The 17,346-nt window shown below is 35.9% G+C and overlaps 1 protein-coding gene across 8 annotated transcripts in view; it reads right to left on the reverse strand.

Annotated features, from left to right (window-relative positions):
- MPDZ (multiple PDZ domain crumbs cell polarity complex component) overlaps window positions 1–17,346 on the reverse strand; it is a 167,645-nt gene that overhangs the window by 62,789 nt on the left and 87,510 nt on the right. For 6 of the 8 annotated variants that reach the window (XM_067744393.1, XM_067744392.1, XM_067744389.1 and 3 more), the window contains 5 exons: window positions 16,535–16,744; window positions 14,277–14,393; window positions 11,333–11,500; window positions 4,638–4,922; window positions 4,265–4,388 (listed from right to left, as the gene is read on the reverse strand). In XM_067744393.1, coding sequence (XP_067600494.1) covers window positions 4,265–4,388; window positions 4,638–4,922; window positions 11,333–11,500; window positions 14,277–14,393; window positions 16,535–16,744 — 904 coding nt within the window. The remainder of the gene's footprint in view (window positions 1–4,264; window positions 4,389–4,637; window positions 4,923–11,332; window positions 11,501–14,276; window positions 14,394–16,534; window positions 16,745–17,346) is intronic. The other 2 variants (XM_067744390.1, XM_067744394.1) reach the window with 2 other exon arrangements.

Consider the following 17,346-nt stretch of genomic DNA (forward strand, 5'->3'; position numbering starts at 1 on the left):
TCTTAATGCAAATCGTAATTCAGCTTCAAAATGAAGCTTGTTATTACAGCAATGCCACCGCAGCTCTGAGTGACTCAAGGACTCACGTGCCTTGTATGGTCTGTGAAAACCAGAGACAGACTCAGGTTTGAGTCCTGGTTCCAGAGAAATTCCTGAGTCTACGTTTCTGTACCTCATCAGCGAAGAAAAGGTAACACCTTCCTTTCCTTCTTATTTTTTTACCTTCAAGACCTAGTACAACATAATTAGCCAATGTACCACAGACGAATCAAAAATAATCACGATTACATTTTTCAAAGGTCACTACATGCATATGTACATAACTGTGTATATCTGCACATAACATCCCCCCCACTAAATTTAACAAAGTTTAAAAAACCCAGGTTATTCTTAAAATCACAGCAAATGGATGATGACAGCTTTTAGAGAAGCCTATCATTTATTAATAATTTCTTCTGATTATAACTAGGAAAGAAATAAATTAACCAGAAAGTGAAAACTGCAAACAACTTCACATAAAGGAGAGACCTATTCTATGAAAATGTGTTCAGTGACAGACCCTTTCATGACACACTCCTACCAGCACAAAGCCAGTCTCAATTAGATATTCTAAAATGCTACCACACTTTTTGTTACTTCAAGTTGTAAAGGCAACACCTTCCTACATTAAAAGCTTAAATGAATGCTTTAATTAAATTGTTTTAATGTTCTACTGAGATTTTAAAACTAGGCCTTTTTCATTATCCTTTACATCTAGTTACTCTGGGCATCGTAGAATATTGAAATCTCCTCCTTATCTCAAATGAGATAAGAGAGAAATATTCTCGCTTTGGCATACAGAATTTGCACTCCAAGATGCCAGAGGAACTCCACTGGGTCCCAGGAAATCAAACAGCTAACGACAAAGCCCTATAAGCATTTTGGGTATGCACATTATTCAAATAATGGAAACTAAGCAGAAAAGTAAAACTAAAAGATATATATTACATATATATGTTAACACTTTTATATTACAGTTTGGTTGGTAAACTAATGGTGTTATAATTTCACACAAGTAAGTGGTTTAGTCTCACAAAGCAAATTAAAGAGTTCTTTTATATTTTAATGTTAAAATCAAACTATTGAGGTATAAATGGATTCCTGGATATGAAAGCAAGGACACTTCACCTTCTACTCTTTTTTTTTTTCCCCAAAATCCTAATCACTTTGGTATATTTTTTAAAATCAAAACTCAATGGCTAAAGTAGGAGCAACTAAGTTTCCAACGACAGGTGAGTGGATAAATGAAATCTGGTGTAAACACACACACACAGTAATGTTATTCAGCCTTTTATTAATAAGGAAGGAAATTCTGACATGTTACAGCATGGATGAACCTTGAAGACATTACGAAATAGGCCAGTCACAAAGGGACAAATACCATATGATTCCATTTACATAAGGTACCCAGAGTAGTCAAAATTTACAGACAGAGAGGAGAATGGGGAGGATGCCAGGAGACAGGGAAGAGGAGGGAATGGGGAGTTAGTGATTAATGGGTACAGTTTCACTCAGGGAAGATGAAGTTCTGGAGATGGATGGTGGTGATGGTTGCACAACAATGTGATGTACTTAATGCCACAGAAATATACATTTAAAAATGGTTAAAGTGATCAATTGCATGTTATGTATCTTGTACTACCCTAAAAAAAGGATATATCCCGACATCATAAGAGAAAAAACAAAAAAATCCATATGACTGTCTCAACAGATGAAAGAAAAGATTTCACAAAATTCAACATTCTCTCAGCAAACTAAGAACTGGTGAGCAATCCACAGGGTCAGACTGTAAAATCAGATGTACTCCAACCCCAGCTCTTACAGCAGCCTCCCAGCTGCTTCCGATCTAATTCATCCACCTGTGCCAGAATGATCGTAAAACACACATCTGGTCATGTCACCCCTCTGCCCTCAGCTCCCACTGGCCACTGGCGCTTAAGGCAGGGGGTGTCCTGAGGGAGGTCCTGTGTCCTGCATACGAAGAACTCGCCCGGCAGCTGTCTCCCACCTACCATTCCTTCAGCTTCAACTCTTCCTTTGCCCGCCATTATGCCACACTTCACCCACATCAAACAAACTTCAGTGATGTTTCACAGTTCTCTGCCTTGGCTCTTCCGACTTTCCCAATGCCTCAACGAGGTGGTAGAAATCTCCTTTTTCAAGGACTAAATCAAACATCTCCTCTTCTCTGAAACCTTTCTAGAAACTCCTCCACACTCAGAGAGCAGGGATCAACTCTTCCTTCATTTAAGGCTTCAATGTTCTCTGCATGAGGGTCTCTCACAGCAGGTATGATATTTTAATGCACTGAGGATTTTAGAAGTCAGTTTGTCTACTCTCCTAACCTCATATTCCTTGAGGAAAATGATTATATAATGGTGTCTATGCACAGTAGCCAGAATACAGAAAATAATTAATGTTTGAGAGTTGAGTAAATAAATATACTAGAATAGGATCTCTCATATGGGCTCTGCAAAATTTCTGTCTAATGAGTTAATAAAAAAAAGAAAAAGGCCAATGACATGTGAGAAATGCTGCATCCTGTAACCTTTTCTTAGAGATCCACAGTGCACATGTGACTATCAAAGCTACTGAGTGATGAAAACAGAAACACCTGTCTCCTTAAGCTTATCACATTCCAAACTTTGAAACTTGGAACCCATTTAATAACTCCCATTAACAGCCGACAAAACTAGTATTGTAAGCAACATGCTTTCAGAAACACTGCATTAGCAGATGAGATATTTTTGACATGTTTAGGTATCTATAGTACATATCCCATAATTAATGAATTAGAGAAAGTTCTGTAGCTTAAGTTATATATTATTCTATTAAATGTAATATATAATAGTAAAGCTAATTAAGTAGAAATTCTCTGCTATAAGTCTCCATGTAGCTGCTGTTGGTAGCGCCCAGCTGCCAGCAAATGGAACAAAATCTAGAAGGAGGCAGAGACCGGAATCCCAGTCACCAGCTAAGCACTGCTGGGCTTCTCTGCCAAGTCCACAGACACCAATGTGAAGGGTGCTGGCTGGCTACATCCTAGAAGGAGGAAAAAGCTCTCTGAAGCACAGCTAACCAGAGAGTCTTGAGCTGTAATCAGACCTCCAGGGAAGCTGATTTATGGCCCTACTGATCAGCACCGAGCCCTAAAGACAGAGCTGAGCCATGTCACTGCTTAACTCAAAAGAAGAACAAATGTGATCTACCTGGATATAATTTTAGCTACTGTAATTAGGATTTTATTTCTACAGCGGGTCTTCTTTGCCCAATTCAGGAGATTTGGGATTATTAACCAGCCACAACCCTGTATAGGTAAAAGAGGACACAAAAATCCTGCCACCTGGGAAGGACTATTGAATAACTGCACTTAAATTTTGGTGGTTGCGCACCTCCTGTCTTTCTAGTCTTTATTTCAGCAAATGAAAGAAATTAAATACAAACTGACTTATGCATAACTGGTAGCATTCAAAGAAACTAATAATTTCCTTTTCCAAAGAATTTAGAATTCCAAATCTCTGACTTTTCATTTTCTAAGAATGCCTTTTCTGATTTGCTGTATCATACATAAACGCTTCGTATATCTTTTACTTGAATGGAAATGAGGCTCAGGAATACTTGTAAATAACTAGGAGAGTGAGGGTTATAAGCTAGTCTGAATTAAACAAACCTGTTAACCATTTCAGATAAAAATAATAAGTACATAAAAAGAATAACCAAAAAAACTAAGGGAGGGATCTCCCTGGTGGCGCAGTGGTTAGGAATCTGCCTGCCAATGCAGGGGACACGACTTTCAGCCCTGGGCCAGGAAGATCCCACATGCCTTGGAGCAACTAGGCCCGTGCACCACAACTAATGAGCCTGTGCTCTAGAGTCCGCGAGTCCCAACTACTGAGCCCACGTGCCACAACTACTGAAGCCCGTGCACCTAGAGCCCGTGCTCTGGAACGAGAGGAGCCACCACAATGAGAAGCCCGTGCACCGCAACGAAGAGTAGCCCACGCTCGCTGCAACTAGAAAAATCCCGCGCACAGCAACGAAGACCCAACACAGCCAAAAATAAATAAATAAATGAAAATTTTTTAAATGCTTAAAAAAAAACCTATGGGAAATTTTACAACATCTATTATCTTATCTATACTCAAAAACATTGAAACTATGTTCAATATTTCCTCTTGGCCAGGGGTCTGGGAGGAAAGGTGTACGTGGAAAATAAGAAACTTACCCAGGCTAGAATTGCCTTTTGCTATCGTAATAGTCCTCTCGAAAGATTCTTTGGATATAGTTTGGAGCATGACACACTCAGCAGCAGAGGCCAGGGACCCCTGTTGAATTAAGAACTTGGAGCCCTGTCAGAAAATAAAAATAAGTCATGTGGAAAGGAAAACTAGACTTTGGAGCATGATTTCAACATCACCCATGTTCTCTAACTGGTTGTGCTTTATTCAGCAAGAACCTACAAACAAAACAAGTTCATAGGTTGTCTTCTGAAAATCTCAGTATCAGGAAAGCGCTGGCTCCAGATGAGCCAGAATAATGTAAGCCCTCACTGTCCCCAACCTCATCATCATATACAAACCATCTCTTGAGAATGTCACCTTTCCAGCTGAATCAGTCAGCACAGGAGAACTCAGTTCTGCACTTGATATAACTTCATTTGGTCGGTGAGGTTCAGTCCACACTCTTGTGTTGTCACATCCGTATTGCTGTTCAATAGCATTGGCAGGTGTATAATCATTTATGGTAAAACCAGAAGCAGTCCCCATGCTCAAGTCCACTGAAGGCGGACTCTCGTCCCGTCTTTGCAGGAGATTCTGGGCATATAGCTCCTCCAAGGACATATGCAAGTCAAGTACTGGATCTGAGGAATTTTCAGTAACATCCTGATTAAAGAACAAAAAATAAAAATTATGGCCAGAACTGCATCAATGCATTTCGTAAGATCTTAATGAACAACTATTTAGTGAAAAACAAACACAACATAATTTTTAATTACTCAAGAAGTATCAGCAAACATACATTCTTTGCTTAGTTGATAGTCCAAACACGTTTATTTTTATAAATGATTCTGAATACATTTCCTGCAAATCATACATCTCATACTGAGTCATATTAGTACAATATATTAGTACTTAAGATCATTAAGACGTAATATTCTGTTCTACTAATAAAATTACTCAGAGTTCAATACATATAGGAAAAGTAAATATATATTTCTAAATCTCATTTAGAAAGTATCTCATATCCAATCTGTCTGAAAGTTTCTATTCATTATAAAATTCAAAGATAAACAGTATGACATTACTTGATTTCAATTTACAAGAACCTCCAAGAAAAACGCTGTTTGGATAGGGATTTGTAGGTATTTATGTAGTTGAAAAGGAAGTCATACAATTCATACTTTTATAGGGAAATTTTTCTCAAATATTATGCAAGTTGTAGCAGAAGGAATAGTACTAAGAAATGGTGTCATAAGATGTAGGTTCTAATCCAGACTCTCTTATTAACAATCTATATATTACAGAACCTCTCTTGGCTTTATGTTACATAATTTCTAAAATTCCCTGAAACTCTAAAATTCTACAGATCTACATAAATACATGTATCTACTTACAACCCATATACTGCATCACTTATGTGCTTTGGACAAGCAGTGCTCCTCCATGAACTGCTGTTGAATAAGTGTATTAATTGTTCCTTCAATCCTTTTACTGACATTTTTAAAGTATAAAATTAGGGTATGAATACATTATCCTCAAAAAAGATTCAGGCCATACAGAGGTATATTATGTATGCATACAGGGTATAGTATGCAAGTCTTCCCTTATGGCTCATTCATCCAGTCCTTTCCTCAGTAGAAATAAGGGGCTGGCATCTGTTGGGTGTTTATTCATCAAATTTTTTATGTATCTGTCTAACACATATGTACAAGCACAGATGCACACATTCACATGCACATATACATGTTCATTTTAAAAATCTAAACTAAACTATATACTAAGTAGTACATTTCTACTTGCTTTTCTGAAGTATCTTTAATATCTTAACATGAGAGATTTCCTTGTCAGTAAATATGTTGTCATTGACATATTCTGAATATAAAGTCATTGTGATATATACTGTTAAGTATTTTCCAAGCTTGTTTGTCTCTTGTCTTTTTTTTAAAATAAGTTTATTTATTTATTTATGTTTGGCTGCGTTGGGTCTTTGTTGCTGCGCATGGGCTTTTTTATAGTTGCAGTGAGCAGGGGCTACTCTTTGTTGCGATGCACAGGCTTCTCATTGCGGTGGCATCTCTCGTTGCGGAGCACAGGCTCTAGGTGCGCAGGCTTCAGTAGTTGTGGTACGTGGGCTCAGTAGCTGTGGCTCGTGGGCTCTAGAGCGCAGGCTCAGTATCTGTGGCGCGCAGGCTTAGTTGCCCTGCTCCATGGGGGATCTTCCCAGACCAGGGCTCGAACTTGTGTCCCCTGCACTGGCAGGTGGATTCCTAACCACTGCGCCACCAGGGAAATCCTTGTCACCTGTCTTTTAAGTTTGTATATGTTATATACCTATACATGCTGAAATTAAATTCTTTATGTGATCAAGAATTGTTTATGTAATTTTTTTATGAAATTCTTTATGTAATCAAATTTGTCAATTTTTTTATGCTTCTGGGTTTTATATATTGCTTAATAATTCCTTCCTCTGCACAGAGTAAATGAAATTCTTTATAGTATTTTTCTCCAATTTTATAAATGGTTAGTTGGCAGATTCAGTATTAACCCATCTAGAATTTATTTCAGGGTGTGGTGTGAGATATGGGTCTCTTTCTTTTTTTTCTAAGGTGGTAATCAATGGCTCCAACACAGTTTATTACATTCCTCTTGTTCAATCAAGTTTTCGTCTCTCTGGAAATATCAAATATTCCTCGTATAAAGCACTGAGGCAAGTAGGAATATCATATAAGCAAATACCATCTTTAAAATCCTCAGGAACAAAGGATAGAAAGTATCATCCTCCACACTCCTAGAACCTAAATAACAACCTGTTGGCTCATTCAACCAACTTTATTTTAGTCTTATGAAAAAAACAAAACAACGTACTTACTAGAGAATTGGTTAGCTTCTGTATTACTAAATTAATTATTATAATAATTATCAGTAAATCATCCCTACCACTTCTCAAATAAAGATGACAATCAAAACTACTTTTCATCACAAAAAGAGGTCAAGCTGCCCTTGTTAGCTGGGGTTTACTATAAATCATATAACAGAAATCTCCATGAATTATTCATGAAGGAGTTAACACCGGCACATAGAAAAGAAAGAGCTAATCAACATAGCAGACAACATACGCCTACTTCAGAAACATTTCTAGTTGCTGAACAACCGACTTTTATTTTTAAAAGTCTCATGGATCTAAAAGAAAAGCAGTTCTTCCCTCATAAGATGTCCAAAAATAACTACGGTTTCCCAGTGCAACTTGGTATCTAAACTGAAGTCTTTCAAAATTCCATATTAATAGGTGCCTCCTATTCTTGTTCTGCTTTTTTTCACATTCTTGTTCTTAGGGAAAATGGGGGAAAGGTTAAATTAAAATGCCAATTATATTTGAAAGTAGCTCTTTTTTTTACGCGTAATGCATATAATGTTATACTTGGGCACATCATTTACCCACAGAATATGTTTACATAGACGAGCTAAATACTTAAGCATTCACTGGACACAACCTGCTTTTCTTCAGTAATAACTATCACAGAAGTCCTTCTATACTTTTAAAAATATATCATAAGCACAGCTGCTCCAACTTAAATTGTTCTCCCACTCTTTCTGAGATAAGGTACCCTTCCTTTATTATCTGTATTCTTACCCTACTGAGGGAAAAGGCAACATCTTTCATACCTTTGCGAGCTTGCAGTTTTGTCACTAAGACTTCCACAATCACTCTCAGCATCTTGACTAGAATGATGTAATTAGCTTTTGAGACTAACCCTTTCTCCAAAAAATAAAAATTAAAAAATGGTATCAACATGTTAAACTTAAATGTGAAGGCAGCAATATTTTATGCTCCAGTAAAACACTAAGTGGAGACTTGTTCCTCTAAATATATAGATTTTTTTAAAAAATCATGGAATCCATTAGTTTTGTTTGGGGTGCAAGGTATGAGGAGGGGTTTCAATCGTGACAAACATGAAGTCCAACTTGCACTAGGAACAACAGCATTTCCTAGAGGGTCCAATATTCAGCAATGCAGGACATGCACCAAACTGGTAATCATTTCATCCCTGGAGCAAGAGTGAGAACGTGGGTTTACTAGGGAATGTCGGGCATGGCCTTGTGGATAAGAAGAGGAGATTCATTACATAGCCACTGAATCTTTTTTGACTGTACTTTTAAGCCAAAATAGGGAAAAATAAATGAAAGCATCTTCTTCCCCAAAACTATACTGAGCTTTTAAACGAAAGTCTACAGGTATTTAGTAAGTTTCTAAAACAATTATTTCTGCATTCTATTATGTCTTGGGGTGACAAAGAAAGGGGGACAAAAAAATTAATCGAAAAGTTAAAACCTAGAATAATGAGAAAATCCATTGGCTTCTTGCCTTTAAAATCCACATTTCAGTGACCTGATTCTATTAATCCAAATACCATTGAAGTGGCCATATTTTTCAGATTCTTGAGTAATGGTTGTTTCCCTTAAGTCCTTAAATGATAATTAATCAAATTAAGCAAATATAACTCCTTTAAAAAAAAAAAAAGCAGAATGATCCCCCAAATGGGAGAACTTTGTGCAAAGGATGTCTACCATATGCCTACAGCCCTATGCCGTCTAAGCAGCTGTCATGGCCCAGGCTGTACCCTTAGGGGGAAGACCTCCCTCCATGATGAGTCCCTGCTCTGGGTGATCAGCTCTTGGAGCTTCCAGTAGCATACCTAGCAATGGTCCAAAGGCTTCTCATCAAGGTAAAGGAGAGAGGTAAAATTATTTGTGCATTTCCAGCCACCATTTAAGGCTACGAGATTATTACATAATTAGCAAAGTCAAAAGCCTGAGGAATCACTGAGATCCTCACACTCTATTATATCCTTCTTTCAAATCTGTATGGAAGCTTCTTTGTTTTTCTTAAGTATCATACATGGTATGATTTTATCAATTAAAGAATTCCAAAGTAAGCTCACTTTTCTTTAAGAAAAATGGTCTACTCTATATTCTGTAACAAACTGTCATTCTTTTTAAAATAAATTTAGTGCAAAGTAATAGGAAGATGAATGAATCATCTAACTTTTTCATTTTTCCAGTAAAATATCTAGGTACTAAAAAAATGCCACAAAACAAATACAAAAACAAACAAGCCAAAAAAAAAAGTTGCAGAGCTTTACCATGATACACAAACAGCCCTACTTTCTAAGAAAACCGAAAGCACACAGGAGTTTCACAATGTGTTTTAAAACACCCTCATTAATATCTTCTTTGTTGTTTTGTAGTTTAAATATTTCAGTTAATAGGCCAGCTTGCCAAAATTTGCTTCAACAAAAGAGTAAACTGTTTAATGAAAAGAAAAAAAAAAACGACAAACAGACTTCAGTAAGCCAATACGTTGTGCTGCATACAGCCAGCATTTGCCCTGTAAAATATATGCTTCTCAGTATCCAGATTGTGTAATCCCTTTAAGTAACAATTACTAAGGTAAACAATGCAATCTGTCCCACTGGCAAGAAGGAGTGTGCTATGCTGCAGATTAGGAGATTCCATGAGGAGATGAACTCAGCTTCCAGCCCTGAGGCCAGTAAAGATGGAATATGTTCCAGACAAGTACTCAGTCAGATAGACAGTCTCAGGTGTGGTGAGAGAGGAACAGCTGCTCTATTCAAGATTATACCTTGCAAACTAATTCAAGGAGATTACCCAGCATCATTTACAAGGGTAACAGGTGCACCTTGAACATGAAAGAAAATGCTTTGAAAATGTTCTGGCCAAAAAGTTACCTGTTAATCAGGAAAGGAGGAAAACTGCCCAAGGCCTATGGAAATTCCACTTTTCAACTTATACATAAATACAGATTCCCTTCCCACTGAATTTACATGAAAAACATATATTTCATATATTTAAGAAAGAATTATTATTCAGTCTTTTATCTTAATTTTTATATTTATTTACAGTATATTTCCAACACAGGAAAATATAACCATATATGAACCCTTTGCCCAGATTTAACAGACATTAATATTTTGGCATATTTTCTTCAATCTCTCTTTCTTCTTAAAGGATATAATGTGTTACAGATAGAGCTAATTCCCATGCTTTATTTTTTCTCCAAGAATAACTTCTTTCCTGAAGTTGAAAGAAATCATTCCCACACATTTTCAGATTTTTAAAGTATACACACTCACACATATACTCATAAATATACACCGAATTGCTCTTTATATCAATTCTGAGAAAATATAAACAACTCCAACTAATCAACAGAAAGACAAGCAACTCCACACAAAAATGGCCAAAAGATATGAAGAGGCCATTGGTGGAAGTGAAAACCAGATGGCCAATACAGGAAAACCTGTTCAACCTCACCAGTAATCAGGAGCTCCAAATTCAAACAGTAAGATATCATTCCACACCCAAAAGACTGGATAAGTTTTAAAATATTACTTAATAAACATTATAGAGTGTGTCATCAAGAAAATAAATAGCATTGGGTGGGGCACTTACACCAATAATCTATTTCTAAAATTTAGATGGCACAGACATGTCAAATAGTAGCTAAATTCTCCATTCGCATCCAGTGACTTAAACATAATTTTGCCATTCACTGGGGGTTTTTATATAAAGTATTCTTTGGCATCATTTTATATAAAAACGTAAGACAGCATTAACTTTAACTTAGCTAATAAATATTAAATTAATGAAAGGAATATTTTACTGTCCAACTTTCTATGAAAGTCAGCTTTAAAACCATTAAGAAAATAAAGTAACTCTTGTAATTTTTCCAAGGTAGACACCGCCAAGAACACAATTTGAGAAATACATTTCATTAAAATTTTTCTGTCTAACATGCAAATCCTAATCAAAGTTTTGAACCTTTGTGCCTATCACACTGTATCACAGAACCTAGATTTAAATAGTCCCTTGGAGTCTACAAGATACCCAATTAACACTACCTAAAGGAAACTGCACTTTAATCTGATAATGAATCCCTGACTGGAAAAACATAATGTCTCTAACATACCCCTCCCAAAACACCCCACTAACAATGACCTCTGGGAAATTACGCACAAAGTTTTCCCATAAATAAAATGGCATTTCCTTTGTACCTTGGGAGGAGAAGATGGAAGGGAGGGACCAAAATTCAGATTATCACTACAAGCACTGCTGTGAAGAGATAAAATAGAGGCTTGAGTGGAGTAGATACTGTCGTTATCAGGAGAGTACTGAGACTCAAAGGCAGATTCATCTGCTAAGTCAGCATCATTTGTGTCCACCTAGGAATAAAAACAATAATATCATTGGGAATTCTGTTCTGATACATATATGACAGTCTCCACTTGAGACTAAAGGGCATACTGCTTTCATTCTTTGTCTATTCTATTTTCTACATGACCTCCTCACCCTCTTCAACATATCAGAAACTAACTAATGCAACAGAACAAGGACAAACTGGTGCTAGCACAGAAGATTACTTTATTCCATCAATAAAAGGGCAAAAGGTAACAATTTACAAAGGGCTTGGAGCAATTCTAAGTATAAATATTTCCATAAATTAAAAACATACTTTTTTCAACTTCACATTTTTTTTTAAAAAGTAGCTGCCCAAACTCCTAGAATTTTATATTAAAATGAATGAGATCATCACTTTTCCTATTCAACTAAAATAAATTATTATTCAACAAGGCAGCTAAGCAATTATCTATTTGTAAAGCTCAAAAAACAATATATTTTGTTTAAATTATCCTTTAACTAGATTTTAAAACCATTCAAGTTACAGGTCCAGAATTTTATGGTGATCACTGGAAACCAAAAATAATATCTGTGATTTCATGGTGAAATTATATTAACAAACACGGGACCTTATTATGATCTGGTTATAGTGAAGCTGTAAGTTATAAATGTCTACTGATGGAAAACTCAGAAAGAGTGAGCTAGACAATTTCACAACATTTTATAAAAAAATCTTATTACAATTTTCTGTCGCAGAACCAAGTGAAACAATTAAGTCATGATGAGCTTGTAGCTCTTCTTACAAATCACTCACAGTTACACAGACAGAAATGATGTAAATACTACCTTTCTCTAATATTACCAGTATTTGAATTAATGGCCAAAACCCGTATGTTCTATTTCTTTGTGATTTCGACTTACATGTTTAGCCAAGAAAAGTATCATAACATTATACCAGGTCACATTCTTGCAAAAACCTGATTAAGAATACAGGTTGGGCATTTTAAAGTGACCCTCTCTCTAATAATATATTTTAGATACATGTTCAAAGTTACTACTGACTATGTGGAGGTTTACCCTTTACAGATGCACATTATGTACAACAATCTAAATAGTAAATCTTTAACTTTTGCTATCTAGATAGTATTAACTAAGCCGAGTGTCACGGACTATAATAAATATTTAAGAGTACCTAAGAACAATTTGTATGCTTATCGTTGATGCCTTAGAATCTTAAGAGAGATCCAAATAATCAATTCATTTAATTATTTTAGAGATTAAAACACTAGGGCCCAGAGAGACTGAATGACCAACACAAGATTACATAGCTATTACCGTTGTAAGATGTTAAACTCACTTAAAAGTGGGTCTGATTTTTCTTTTTGACTGGCATTTATTTAAGAACATTCAAATATGCCATGTAAAATCTACAGAGAAAATTGTTTCTTGGGGCACTTCTAGAGACAGTGATATATTTGTGTCCTACAACATTTCAAAAATAATTTACTATAGCTGGGTACTATTTAATACATTTATACCATAGTACTTTATGTGGTTCATAGCATTCTAAGCGATCCAGTTTTGAAGTGGTAATAATGCCCACGGGGAATAGAGCCAAATGTTACCTGGTATGCTAAATATTATAATGTGAAATTATTGCACTGATTACAATATACACCAAAACTTTCCAAATGGCTAATTCAGGAGCTGACAGTTGAAAAATACTAATAGAAGTATTATTAGTATTTTAATACTGAAGAACTATCTCCTTCAACACTAGGATTATTGGAATCAAAGAAATAATTCATACTCCAGTTTAAAGCACGATGTGCACAATTGGTTATAAATAACTAATGGAGAATTTCACAGGTTCTAAACCTCTCACTAGTCCAACACCACTAAAACATGTATTAAAAATATTCCTGGGCTTCCCTGGTGGCGCAGTGGTTTAGAGTCTGCCTGCCGATGCAGGGGACGTGGGTTCGTGCCCCGGTCCGGGAAGATCCCACATGCCGCAGAGCGGCTGGGCCCGTGGGCCATGGCCGCTGAGCCTGCGCGTCTGGAGCCTGTGCTCCGCAACGGGAGAGGCCACAGCAGTGAGAGGCCCGCATACCGCAAAAAAAAGAATATATATATTCCTTTCTAGTTACACTGAGCAATGTTTCTCCCCAGAAAAATTTAGGTCAGGAACCTGACTTCAATGGTGGAAGTACTAGGAATAGGATGTGTAATTTGTTACACTTATATTGTATAAATGTCACGTGTATATTTATATCTGGTATTTAGTTTTATATTTTAACTGTTAACACAGTGTTAGCTCTTCTACCAGACAATAAGGTTCTCAGGATGAAGAATCATGTATTTACCTAACAAAGTGGCCCCCAGTGGTCCCTAAATATGTTTATTACAATGAATGATTTTATATAGATCCTGTAAAAATAAAATTTTAATTTAAAAGTTTCTGGTAAATCAGTAATGTTAACATACATGTATTCATAGGAAACATGAGTTCTGCCTCTTTTGGAAGCTTTTGCGCTCTTAATCAATAACTGAACCAATTTATGTCATTTTTCACTTTATTAACATCTAATGAAATAATATACCTGTTACCTCATTAAAAAGAAGCCAAACAACTGATATATGAATGAATACTGAAAACAGTTAAAGAATGCCTGGAGATGCCCAAGTATGAAATTAGAGCAAAATGCCCAGTTTTCCAAAACATAACGAACAATATAGCAAGACTTTAGAATATTTTGAAAAGCAAAAATAAGACACATAAGATTTTGAAGGAAAGCTTGATAAGCTGTGGCCACTAACCAGAGCCAAGTCAGCCCTGAAGAGGGCTTTGTCAGCCAGCCCTTCCTCCTCGCAGGAATGTGGTGGGTAGAGAAAAGAATCCTCCTTAGCAGAAACATAACCCTCTTCTGGTGAAAGCTGCAGGGAGAATGAAGCCCAGTGTTTGAGGATGAGTTCATGAAAAAGAGAGAGAACAAGAAAGAGGGAGGGAAAGGGAAGACAGAGGGTGAGGGGAGAAAAAGTAAGGGGAGGAGAGGAAAAAACAGGAAAGTTTTCAAATAATGTTTTCAAATAATAAAGTCATAATAAACATACAACTTTAACATAAATGATGAGCACAGAATATGATAAATATTCATATTTAACAGTTTTATATTTTAAGATACAATGAGGATGTTTATTCCAATACCAACATCATCTGTTAGATGAGAATCCCTTTCTACCAATTTCTTCATCCTTCTTATAAAAGATATTCAAAATCAGTAATTTCTTATATTATAATAATCTTCTGGTCATTTTTACTTGCCAAATATTTGGTTAAACAATGACTTCTTAATATAGAAAGAAGGCAACTTTTAGGTGTTAATACATAAAAGAAGATGAAGAAAAACAAAACATTAAAAAGAAGGACCAATTTCTCTCTGTCATCCCTTACTAGAATATTATTTTAAAGAATGTAATTTCCTTGACAAGGAAAGTTAGTGAACCTTACAGTGAAGTCTCTTAATTTAGCACGGCTTTAAAAGACAACCACCACCACCAACTCTGTATGTATACAACATGCTTAAATTGCACTCCTGAGATATCAAATTATAACCATGATCACAGTGACCGAAAACCTAGCATTCTTATTACAATCTCAGATAAAACAGGCTAAAATATTTAGATTGTCTTGCCTATATCACCAATACATGCAGAAATATTTTAGAGAAAAAATGTTTATCTTCTTTTCCCACACATAAGAGTTTAATGGTCAGTAAAACTCACTTTATGTAAAAGAGATATTCATCATATACTGCAATGCGTATTAAATTTGAAATATTAAATACTCTTATGAAAGAAACTTACTTTGGATCTACCCAGGAAAAAAAAGATTGCTTCTGAGTAAGTGGCATGGTTTCCCGATAAGGGCAGTAAAAAACATATATTTAGTCACGTTTGCCATTTTCTTTGTGTAACAGAAAGACCGGAACCAAATGTATGGTCAATCTTAATGAACATGTAGAGTCCCATAATGGCCTATCTTCATTCTTACACTCCCCGTTGTACTGATCTCTTGTTCTGATTTCTATAATCCTGGTTTGATTGAGGTTTGCTTAACATGCTCTTCCTTCTTCCCTTCCTCTTTCCCTCCCTTTCTTTGTGTTTTCATGAATATATTTTCATAGGTTACAGAAATTTATTGTAGAATAAAGAGCAAAGAATGAAAAATTTAATAAACATTTAAAATATATTAACAAGCTTACAATTTGAACAAACTCTCTGACAAAGTCAACAAATCTTCATTTGATGTTTATGCAAATGCATCTATGCATGTGTTTTCTTAAGAAAATGTGTATTTGCCCTTTCACTTAAAATATTTTATACACTGAAAAAAACCGAATACTGAGATTGTCTCTAATATTTCATTGCAATTCAGTGATAAGTGCTATGCTGCAATCACTATACCTAATAAGCATACTGACATTATGTAGCATGAATTTATTAGTTGTTTTTATATTGCAGTAATTAATAACATGACGGTAATTCCCTCCTAGGAGGAGAGCTATAAGCTGATGAACCCACATTGGAAATTTCAATTTCTTGCTCTGTAGTAATTAGACAACAAATGTATTGAAGTCACTAGAATATAGGAACTTAACCCACTCTGACAGAGATTCTACTTTCTTCCACGATAATTAAAGATTCCACTGTCAGTTGTTAATGCTATTAATTTCTCTAATATGCCACCATAGTGGTATAGATTATTTTAAAGCCTATTTCTTAGAAAATACTTGATTCTATATTGATCATGACCTTATCTTGGAATAAAAAAGGTGAAAAGTAAACCACAGAATGCTAAGTTTTAAATTTATTTCTGAACTTCCTGGCTGTTTTCTGCCCTTTACTCTTTTAAAAAATATTACTCAAAATTAAATCTTTACACTCATGGAGCCAATAACCATGTTGATGAAAAGTACCAAAAGTCGTGATTCAATCATGAGAACACCTGAAGATAAAAGCCTGAATGCCAATACTGTTTGCAAATAAAAAGAAATCAGCAAAACCTGAATTCTTACGGGTAAAGGCTTGGCAACTCCTATTCTCACAGTTCCTGACGGTGCACCCTTCAGTGCCTGGACAGCTTCTTCGAGACTGCTGTTTTCCAAGTTAACGTCATTGACAAACATGAGTCGATCTCCAGGGAGAAGTCGTCCATCCTTTTCAGCGACACCACCAGGCACCAGAGAACGAATTACAATCACAGTGCTTGCTGGGTCAACTGGATCCTGGCAGAACGAAAAAGGAAAGAGAAGGCAGCTCCTTTCTACACTTAAAAATGTTGTTACAGGTTGTACACTCTGAATTGTAACAGATGGGTAACTGTTCCAAGTGTCTTTTAAGAATTTGATACAACACTCCCAGTGAATTATCTGGGTGAAGGATATATCCATTTGAAAGAGTTTAGGAAAAGTCTACGCTAAACAGTGGCACCCTCACTTTTCCATGGTTCCCAAGTAGACCTCTTAAATTATACAGGTAACTGTAAAATTATAACTTTAACTTTTGATAAACTGTTCAATTTTATAACTATCATCTGAGATCCATGAATTATTAACAGCAGCGTTTATTGATAAGATGATAGTATTGTGGGCCATTGGTAGATGTGAGTATAGTGAGGGAAGGGCCTGTTTTTGAAATGAAGAAATACAGAAGGAGGCCATATCATATTTGGTGATGCAGTGTCTTCAGATACACAGAAATATTAGAACAAGACTCCAGAACCAGGCCCTAGAAAGAACACAACTCCCTGGAGTCATCTGAGATGGCTTTCCAGCTCAGTATTAATTAATGAGGAACAGCAGCTGCACTTCATCAGACTGGCGTTCGC

Source organism: Pseudorca crassidens, chromosome 7, assembly GCF_039906515.1.
Source record: "Pseudorca crassidens isolate mPseCra1 chromosome 7, mPseCra1.hap1, whole genome shotgun sequence".
NCBI classification, from domain to species: Eukaryota; Metazoa; Chordata; class Mammalia; order Artiodactyla; family Delphinidae; genus Pseudorca; species Pseudorca crassidens.